Raw genomic sequence first — 10,183 nt, forward strand, 5'->3', positions numbered from 1 at the left:
CCGCTCTCCATCAGCCGCTGGTCGGGTCTCAGCCGGCTGTCCGTGGGGGCCACTCGCTCCTCGGGCTCGTTCAGGGTGAGGGCCAGGTCAGAGAAGAAATACATGTTCTCCGCGTTCTCCCTGCAGCCAGAGAGCCCGGATCAGGATGGTGGAGGTGGTGCCTACCCTGAGCAGAGCTCCCCAGCCCTTCGTGTCCTTGTGTCTCACCCCAGCCCCACTGATGCTGCTCCTGCTACCCCAAACCAGACGTGTAGAGGTCCTTTGGGGAGCCCTGCCTCCCACCCTCTAAGTGGAGATGCCAGTGATGTCTTGATGGGTGTCTCGGAGGGGAATAGACCCCTCCTCTGTTGGCTCCACACGGGGAAGCTAAAAGCCAAGCCTACACACTCCAAGCGCTGTATTGCACAGCCGAGACACGAAACAGCTTCACGCAAGAGCTGCTGGATCCCCAATTACAGAACTGGTGGCACCAAGCAGAGGTTGCTTTCCACCGGGGACCATTCCAACAGAGCATCTCCAAAGCAGGGACCAGCCATTGGTGCTACCAAAGGTTGGAGACTGGTTTGGTGCCTGAGAGCAGCCCTGTTGTGGGTGAGAGTGTCGAGAGAGGGTTGGTCCCTGGCGTGCTAACGTGACCAGTGGGACAGGATGGCCAGGGACTCACCAGCATGGCAAAGCAGCCAATACATCTCCCTGCCGTGGCCAGCAGCCCAAAAGACCTAACCAGGAACCCTGGCTACCTAAAACCTACCTGCAAGTGTTCCCCAAAGCCACCCTCCCCTTGCAGGGACCTGCTCTCCCCTCCTGCTGTGTGCTTACACCCCAGAAAAAGCCACACAGCCACCCAAGTCCTGGTCCCCTTCCCGTGTCCGCAGGGCTGGGCACATGAGCCCCCTCCATCTTATGGGGCTCAAGGTGACACCATTAATCCCCGTCCGGCTATTGCACCCTCAAGCACAGCACCCCGCGCCGAGGAGGGGACTCACGGGAGGGGGTACTTCTTCCACAGGACCTTTGGAGACAGCGTCTGGTAGACAGTTTTCTGCTTGCCCTCCGTGCTGGTGCTGCCGTGGCTGCTCTGCACTATCTTGGAGCATTCCATCTTCTCATCCCACGTGCCGGACATGACATAGTGGGCTTTACCATCAGCATCGCTCACCACCCCCGTCACCTGGCAGAAGGAGATGGCTCTGGTGGTGTTTGGAAGTACCGAGAGGACAGGGAGAGGTGCAGGGGGGCAGAACACTCTCCAGGTGCCCCAACCGAAGCAGCTGGACCTGGCACTGCGTGTCCTTGGACATCAGCTGTGCCCAGCACAGGGGGAGTGTGGGCCCATCCTGACCAGGCAGGTGGGTCTGCAGCCCATCAAATCCTTTCCAGGTCTCAGTGCTCCAGCTCTGGCACACGGAGAGCCCAAACACAGGCTCCGCTTGGACACGGCTGGTCCCCCCAGTCCTCCCTGGTGACCCACGTCAGAGGTGCCAGCGCAGCTCCTTGGCCCCATGCTGGGGCTCATCCCAGCTGCAGTACTGGGACCCCGTGAGCCCAGCTTAGAGGGAAGAGCCAGGTCTCACCCCACACAAGGCTGCCAGAAGGAGCAGGGAGATACCTGGATACATACCTTTCGGGGGACGTCTCTGGAGAAGTAGCTGTAGGGGGTAAATTTCAGCTGGCATTTATCTTTTGACTTATGGTTAACAATCTCTATTTCACCAGACTAGATGAAAGACACAGAACCACAGCGAGTGAGACTTTGCAAGGAGACAAATCAGGCGTTAGTTGTAATGCAGGTACAAATCAACACCAGCTGCAGCATCACTTCTGGCTGCAGCCACTGCACCGGCCGCCCCCACCAGCCCCCCGGCTCGCCAGCAGCAGGGTAAAACCCACCATGCGCATGACCACCCTGCCCCACGGAGCTGCTGGCCTTGGGAAGAGCCATTAGGAGCTCCAAGAAGCCTCCCCCCCATCCCTGCCAGGGAAACACACCTTCCTCTCGCGGTAGGAGTACGGTGCGGACACCAGGCAGCGCTGGCATCCACCCCAGGACAGCAATGCCCTTCCAGCCCCCTGCCCTTCCCCGGAGCCAGGCGAGGCCAGGCAGGATCCGTCACCTTGGACCCGTAGCCACCGACCTGGTCAATCCAGAGCTTGCCCACGATGATGTTGTGAACAGTGGAGGTGACTTTCCTCCAGACATAGTGATTCCCACTGGAGTGAAACTCGAGGTGGATGGTGCCTGCGGAGAGAGGAGCAGTCCCGAGCTCAGTGAGGGCAGACGGCCAGGCAGGGCTGCGGGCACGCTCCCCTGGAGCATGACACCCCAGCACCACGCTCGTCCCCGGAGCCGACCTGGCCCCTCCACCTGCATCTCCCATCATCAGCTCCCAACCAGGGCTGGGTCTGGATTCATCCCTCCCCTTGCTGTGTGCTCTGTGGTCTGCTGCAGTAAGGGAGCTGCAATACCTGCAAGGCACTCTGCCCTCCTGCTGCCCCCTCCAAAAAGCACTAATTTTAAAAGCAGGTCAGAAGTGTGCTGCCTGGTTGACTCTCAGTGTCATGAGACCAGCTGGGCACCAGCACAGCTCTGGGACCAGCCCCGGGTGTGCAGCCCAGCCCAGGGATAGGCAGAAGACAAATAAAACCTTGGAAGGAGGCAGCTTATTGCATCTGGTTGCCAGGGAGAGGGTTAAAACAGGCAGCAAGCTAACCTTTAAATATCCTTTAAGGATAAATCAATTCATGGGCAAGCAGGATATTTCCAACACACATCCGCTACGGTGCAAACAGCGAGCAAAGCAGTCTCCCTTTGCAGCTGCCATAATTGCCATTTCCAGGGCAGAGGAGTTATTGTAGGGTTGTCTGTGATCGGGAGCACAAATCTGTGCTCCTACGTCGCTCGGGATGGAATTCACTGAGCCCTACGTGAGCCCAAGGGACCGGCAGAGGTTGCTTTAACCTCTGGGGTACTGTATGAGCAGTGCAGGGGAAAAAAGCAAGCCCCGATCCTCTCGGCATAAGTCACCTACCCAGTGGCATGATGGAGAGGTATTTGCCTCTGAACTTGCTGGCGATAGTGATTTCCTGCCACAACGTCCACCCTCGCTTCGAGTAGACGTGATGGGCGGCTGCCGGGGGGTGGTGGCTCACCTGGGGGAGAGGAGAAACAGCCCGTAAGGTCACAGCCACCAGCACCAGAGAGCTCCGGCGAGTGCTCGGCCACTGCAGCGTGACTCCTAGGAGAGGTAATAGCTCCACACCAGCTTTGGCCTTGAGGATGCTCCACTGCGCTGACCTGAACCGCCCAATCTTCTCCTTGGCATTGGGGTGACCTCCCGTGTGGTACCCCGGCAGCACGTGGAGATGCACTGAGCTCCTGCCAAGGTTTTCTAAGGCTCATTAGCAAAGCATCAGCTGTAAAAAACCTAACTTGAGCAACTATCTCTGTGAGATGATGCTGTACTGTGACCCGAGGACATGACTCCGCTCTCCAGGGATCCTGGTTGAGAAACAGGGATGTGCCAAAACCCAGCCCAGATCCCCAGTAATCCCAGCGTAACAGCACCTCTCCTACCAGCAGCGGCTCCCATTGCTCTGCCTGGGAACTCCTGGGACACAGGTCCCCAAGTTGCCCAAGACACATGGACCTGCCCAGCCAAGACTTCAGCTTTGCCCTTATAGACACACTGGGCTGGAAAAGCAGATACGACATCCTCCATCCCTGGGGATGACTTGTAAAAGGACGGCGCTCACATCCCCCTGCACTGGAAAAGTTGTCCAAAACCAAGGTGGGAGCAGGACATCCCAGCCAGAGGGCTCTGCCCTCACACAGGGTCTCACCCAGCCGACCCGCGGCGCTCCGGCACAGCACACGCCACCCATTACCGGGAACCCGCCAACCACCGGGCCCCGACAGCCACGCCACCGAGTTCAGAGATTATTTGCACCGATGTAATTACAGGCTGAGCGCCCCGAGCTACTGGATTACAAATGTGAGCAGAGCAAAAACCTCTCCATTAAATCCCACTGTCACCAGCAGGAGAAAATCCTATTTGGGTAACTGGATTTCAAGCACAAGATTATCAACGCTTTGCTAAGCGCATCGGTGGGCTGAGCAGCACGTGCAGCATCCAAGGAAAGTTCAGAGCAGTGGGAACAGCATCCACGTGTCCATCCCACGCTGCCCGCACCAACCGCAGCACCAGGGTAAGAAGCACTGCTAATGCTGCGCCGGCGCAAAGCCGTGCTGTCACCTTTAAGATGGCTCCAGGAGGCAGATTTAGAGGCCCTGCTCATGGACCAAAGGCTCCAAAGTGCTGCAACGGAGCAGGTTTGCTCCAAGTTACAATAAACCTAATTTTGGATGAATCTCACATGCCGTGCCAGCGAGGCAGGGAGTCGAGGACCAGGCAGGAGGCGTACCCAGGGGTTCAGCCCGGCTTGTGGCTCAGCTAACGTGGAGGCGTCAGAAATACCAAATCTGGGTATAGGTCTAGGAAAACCGGGACCAACCGGAAAAAGTAATTCAGGGCAGGTTATTTATTTGGGAGGGGACAGTGATGGTGGAAGGAGGGTGGTGAAAAGGAAGGGGAAGGAATGAGAAAAGGGATGGCAAGGTGTGGGAGTGATGTGGTCGGGCATGTCCGGCGGTACCTAACGGGCAGCGCAGGGCTTCATCAGCACAGCCTGAATGAGGGTAATAAACCCAACCCGTTGTTCTGACTGTACCCCAGGAGGATGAGGGGTGTTGCTGGCTAAGGGATGGATCACGCATCCTGGTAAGGAATCATCCACTTCCTATAATACCAGGCTGAGCAGGGTGACAGCCCAGGGAGGTGTTGGAGAACAGGGACCCCTAATTTCTCTCTGCTGTGCATAAAGCCAACTGGGGAATTTGGCTGTGCAGCAGGACGGGGGAATCACTGCCAGGCAAGGGGAGGTGAAGGTGTGATGCTGTGATGAACCTGAGCTCTGCGATGTTCACAGCAAAGTGCCAGGGGATGCCTGGAGGGATGCTGCCACGTCCGATCTGCCTCCCAGGAGCAGGAAAGGTGCTGGCCAGAGCAGGAAGGGGAGGCACGTTCGCACCTGTAGGTCTTTACACTCTGGTCAGCAGCGTCCTGGCTCGCTGCAGCCCAGAGCACAAGCTCCCAAGGCTGGGACAGACTATCTGGGCATCACTGGGGATGATCAAAGGTGGCTGACATCAGGCATGCAGCTTTGGATGGCACAGAGACACAGCAGAGACACAAATCCTGGAGATTATCTACTAAAGCACCTTTCCTTTTGTCACAGGCAAGGGGCCACATTTCCAGGAGATCCCACAGAGCCCGTTCAACATCCCTGCCTGGAGCAGCACAGCCGAGAGAGAGGAGGTGTGACGGGAGGTGCCGTCCTGCCTCGGGCCAGAGCTTTCCAAGAGTCTGCCAAGCTTGGGCACCCATTACCATGGAGGGGTTTTGTCCGCACCTACGTGTCCTGAGAGGAGCTGATGGCAGATCACGGCACCTGCTGTAGCGGCTGCTCCAAACCTGGGTCTGAAAGGCCATGACTTGGAGAAGATGATGATGAGGGACAAGACAAGCTAAACCACGTCAGGGGACACAGGGATGCTGGTGCAAGCCTGAGCCTCCTCACTGCGTATTCCCAGCACGCCCTGTCCGCATGTCTGACAACTGCTGTGAGCATCACGTACCACAGCATGGCATGCCCAGATTAGCAGCAAGATCTTTTTCCCATGCAACGCCCCCCCAGAAAGCCCACAGGGCTCAGGGGCACAGTCTGCTGAAAGGTTCTGCAGATCTTGGACCTGCATCGGCCTCTGCAGAGTGACACAGGTTTGTGATTTTGTTTGATGCTTCTGAACACTGAAAGACATAACAGTCGCTCTGCCTGAGACGGCGCAGCCACCCCCTGGGGAACGCAGAGCCCCCACCATAGAATCATAGAATCATTAAGGTTGGAAAAGACCTCTAAGATCATCGAGTCCAACCATCAACCCAACACCACCATGCCCACTAAACCACGTCCCTAAGCGCCTCATCTACACGTCTTTTAAATACTTCCAGGGATGGTGACTCCACCACTTCCCTGGGCAGCCTGTTCCAAGGCCTGACCACTCTTTCAGTAAAGAAATTCAGTAAAGAACGTGATGTCCTGCCTGCAAGGGGTGATAATTGACCCCATCCATCCCCAGGAATCCAGGACAGACCAGCCAACTGTGCTAAATATTAAACAGTTGGTTTTCTTCACCGGGCGCAACTCATTAAGTGCTCCAGGTCTTTAATTAAGACCTGCTGTTTGACCAATGTGTGCCAGATGTGCTCTGTGGTTAGAGTATGGGGCTGTCAGAAGTTCTCGGGCTGCCCCCAGGCTCTGATACCAAAAATTTTCAGTCCAACAAGAAAGAAACAAGACCGCAAGGCACCCTCTGGCCCAAAGACACCCTGAAACAGGGAGGAGCCGCATCAGAGCTCGCGGGCATCACTGACACGGCTAGGAGAGAGCTCAGGTGAGGAGAGCTTCTCCCTTTCTGCTCAAGTGTTGAGATGTGACAGCAACCCCAGCCCCGTGCAGGCTGCCAGGAGACCCGGCAGGGTGATGGACACCTTTCTCCTCCCCTTCTTCCCTGCCTCCTGCTCTGCAACGCTGGGATGGGCACACTGTTCTCCTGCTTCTGAAAAACGGCTTGGGCTGTGCCCGCTGCTGCTTCTGCCAATGCCAATAGGAATTTGCTGGCTGTCTCGGCCAGGAGGAAGGCTCGGTGTGAGGAGATGCTGGGTCTCCTTCAGGGAAGGGCTGCTTTGGGCAGACACAAGCAGCGGGGCAGACATGCAGAGCCCCTCCGCAGACCCCGGCTCACCTGCTCGCACAGGGAACGGAAGCCGAACTCCTCCAGCCGGTCGAGCTCATATGTTTCCCCCAGCAGCGGGTTGAATGGCTTTGCAGTGCGGTGGACAGTCGTCGAGTAGGAAGACACCGAAAACGCAGCGACAAAGCACATCTGCTCTGTGGAACTCTCGCACTTGACTGCTTTGTCCAGTAGCTCGTGGTACTCCAGGTCCTCCGTCAGCCTCTGCAGCATGGAGAGCGGCTCGTTGAAGTTTACCTGGAGGGGAACAAGTAAGGGTCAGCAAAGCAAGAGAGATGCCAAGCCAGGAACTTCACCCTTTGCCTTTTTCCCCCAGCCCGGTGTCCTGCTAGCCACCGGTATCCCACACATTTGGCTCTCCAAGCACAGTGCGATGCACCCCAAGAGTCAGGGATCCAGAGTGGATGGAAACTGCCGAACCAAAGCAGCAGCCCTGCAGGGCAGCTCACAGCACAGGGCTGGATATGCCAAGGCACGCTGCCTACACACTGCCTCTGCAGCATCACGCCAACATTAAATAAAGGCAAGAAACGCGTGCTCTGCCAAGCTCCCTGAACTGTATCACGAGAGCATGAAGTTCCCAGCTGAGAAGAGGTGTACCAGGCAGCCGGCAGCCCTGTGAGCTAACCAGATACCGTCCCAGGTATCACCTTGCGCCGGTGATGGAGCACCAGTGACCTCCAAAATAAGCCTCAGCAGCAAGACCAGCTCCCTCCTGCCTCCCGGCCAGCATCCCACCAGCCATGAGCAAGAGGTGACATGGGGTAGAGATGTGCTGCTTCCCGGGCTGCCCTCCATCGCCTCCTGGCAAAGCCATCCCCACGCCGGGCTGCGGCTCAGTTGCTCGGAAAACCTCAAAAAGCCCCATTTCGGGGTGTCCCTGCTCCTGGGACTGCAGCCCCACAACAGCACCCGAACTGCGTGTGAGAGCTACAGGCAGCGGCGGCAGCGATGCCCTGTGGGGCAGAGCGCGGAGGGGAAGCTCTGTCCCGGGAAAGCCCGAAGGGGTTGTATTTCCAGCCCCAAGTCACTGCTTCGTCAATTGGAAAACTTTGCCGTACGTTGCCAGGTTGGACAGGCTGCAAACATCTCTGGGAAAAAAACAAACTGTTGATTTTAGCAACATTTTGTGTTCTGAAAAGAACTGAAATATAAAAATAATTGAAAGGAAGGTGGAGATACTTTGTCTCAGAAGGTCTTCTGCCTCAAAACCATGTGAAATGCACTTTTTATTTTCAGTTCAGAACAAAGAAACACATTTTGGAAGGGGCAGATGGTTGAAGGATGGGAGAACCACTTCTATAAGCCAAGTTACATATTTCACACTAAAGAAAACAAGCCCCAGATCGTTCCACTCAGGGATTTAAGTAGCAGGGATCTTACAGCATCCGAGAAAGAAAGAGCTGTGTAAAAAAGGCAGCATCACATCCACAAAAAAAAGCAAATCACAGGTGGCTTGAGATAACTCTTGGGAGAGATGCAGGCGGCATGAGACCAAAGCCGGCAGCTGCATCCTCTCCACCGGCACCGCCTGGGCAGCGGCAAAGCAAAACCTTTCCACGAAGGAAGGAAGATGAACCCACCCAAAACGCAAAATCCCTAAAGCTGTTTTCTTCCTTTTCAATGCTGCAGGTTTGTTCATTCAGAGGAAAAATTAAGGAGCATTTTTTCAGTCCATCACGTCACCCAGGAAGGGGATGGGGTCTTGGAAATGCCCCTAATTTGCTAAGAATCGGGTGAAGCGCATGGAAGGAGAAACTCCCATCGCTCAGTGCGCACAACAGGCTCACCGACAGTTTGTACTGTATTGAACGACGTTTCCAAACAGCCCTCCCCGAACCGGCTGCTCTGCTTCCTTCTCCTCCTCCTTCGCTCCGTTTGCTGCAACGTCAGCTTGAAAGCCCTCATTCAGCAGCTCCGTCTCAATTCACAGAGCTGCCAGTTTTTCCTGCGCTCCAAGCACACGTACTACGGAGACAGAATTTAAATGGCTGTTTAAAGGAGATTAAATTACCCCCCGACGCCTTACCACGGGCTGCTTGTTCTTGGGGTGAATCTCCCAAAGAAATGCTGCATGCGGCCGAGCTTGCGGGGTGCAAAGTATCTCCCTGCCTCTATCTGTACAGATATCAAGAGAGAGGAGCTGACAGCGAGCGGTTGACGCCACGCTTCTTTACAACCCATAGCTCTGTTGAACAGTTTACAGAGACAGCAGTGCTGGGAAACCAGATCCACTCGCCCCAGGGAGGGACGAAGTAATTACATCCCCCGAGTCGGCACTGGGGGCTGCTGTGCGAGCAGAACGTATTGCTCTCAGGTTTGGACTCAGCTTTAGCAGCTCCCGGAATGATTTGATTGATAGGGAAGGTATAAATTTCCTTTCTCCAGGCACCGGCAGCTGCTGGCATTTCACGTCCTGAGCTTATTTCTGTACCCATCACGCCTTTATCTGATATTGATGCTGCTGCAAAAATGCTAACGGATGGCACTGGGCTGTATATCTCGGCTGGAAATAGCACAAGGAAGAGACAAACTCATCACTCTCACTCGGAGAGTGTCAGGCATTGCTTTAAGAAGAGACAAAATACAACCAATTCAGCACCCAAGCCCCTGTAACACGCTCCTTCCCCTTTACCCAGGAAACGAAGGACCCTGAATACAGCTCCAGGGCTACGGATCACACTTTGCTGGGCTACTCCCACTCCAGTCAGTGCCACAATAGACCCCAGTCAGCCCCAGCTGTTTTACAACTCTCCCAAGCTTGCCAGGACTTCATGGTTTTTGAGGAAACACATTCCTTACGATGGCACCCAGTCCCATCCATGCCGCTCACTGGGCTGGTGAAGACCTGCTAGAGAACCGGCAGCCTGGGAAGGGCTGGTTTGCTTGGGAAAAAAAGGGCTGCGGTTTTGGAGGAGCTTTGGCTTGGGCAGCATTTTGTCTGGGTATACGAGGCACAGGGTTACCTGTCTGCAAGAATTAAATGCACATCCCGCTTACCCTCTGTGGCAGCCCACGCGAGGAGGGTTCCTCCAGACAGACTCCTGGCAGCAAGGCAGCAGGACAGACCTCTGACCATCCGCCCGAAGCCTTCGCCCCACAGAGCAAACCCAGCAGCACCGGTGGTGCTGTAGATTGTCCCCACAGCACTTCATTCTCTAAAAGGCTGCTCTTTGCAAGGAAAATAAAGGTACTCTGGGTCCCTGGGGTGAAACACAGCCCTGCCGTGCTGTCAGTGCAAGCGGGGCTGCTCTCCAAGCATTGTGTCCCCAGAATGAACACTGGTGTCACGGTTTAACCTGGCAGGCAGCC

The 10,183-nt window shown here is 55.8% G+C and overlaps 1 protein-coding gene across 1 annotated transcript in view; it reads right to left on the reverse strand.

The window, feature by feature from the left end:
* Window positions 1-7,114, reverse strand: part of LOC104077693 (oxysterol-binding protein 2-like) — a gene marked incomplete at its 5' end in the record, with an annotated part of 7,530 nt that extends 416 nt beyond the window's left edge. Inside the window, 6 exon segments of the mRNA XM_009579006.1 lie at window positions 1-120; window positions 987-1,171; window positions 1,622-1,717; window positions 2,136-2,239; window positions 3,030-3,150; window positions 6,863-7,114. The exon segment at window positions 1-120 is cut by the window's left edge and continues 38 nt beyond it. Of these exon segments, the coding sequence (XP_009577301.1) occupies window positions 1-120; window positions 987-1,171; window positions 1,622-1,717; window positions 2,136-2,239; window positions 3,030-3,150; window positions 6,863-7,114 (878 nt within the window).
* Window positions 7,115-10,183: the final 3,069 nt, after the last annotated feature.

This window comes from Fulmarus glacialis, unplaced genomic scaffold (assembly GCF_000690835.1).
Source record: "Fulmarus glacialis isolate BGI_N327 unplaced genomic scaffold, ASM69083v1 scaffold38955, whole genome shotgun sequence".
Taxonomy (NCBI): domain Eukaryota; kingdom Metazoa; phylum Chordata; class Aves; order Procellariiformes; family Procellariidae; genus Fulmarus; species Fulmarus glacialis.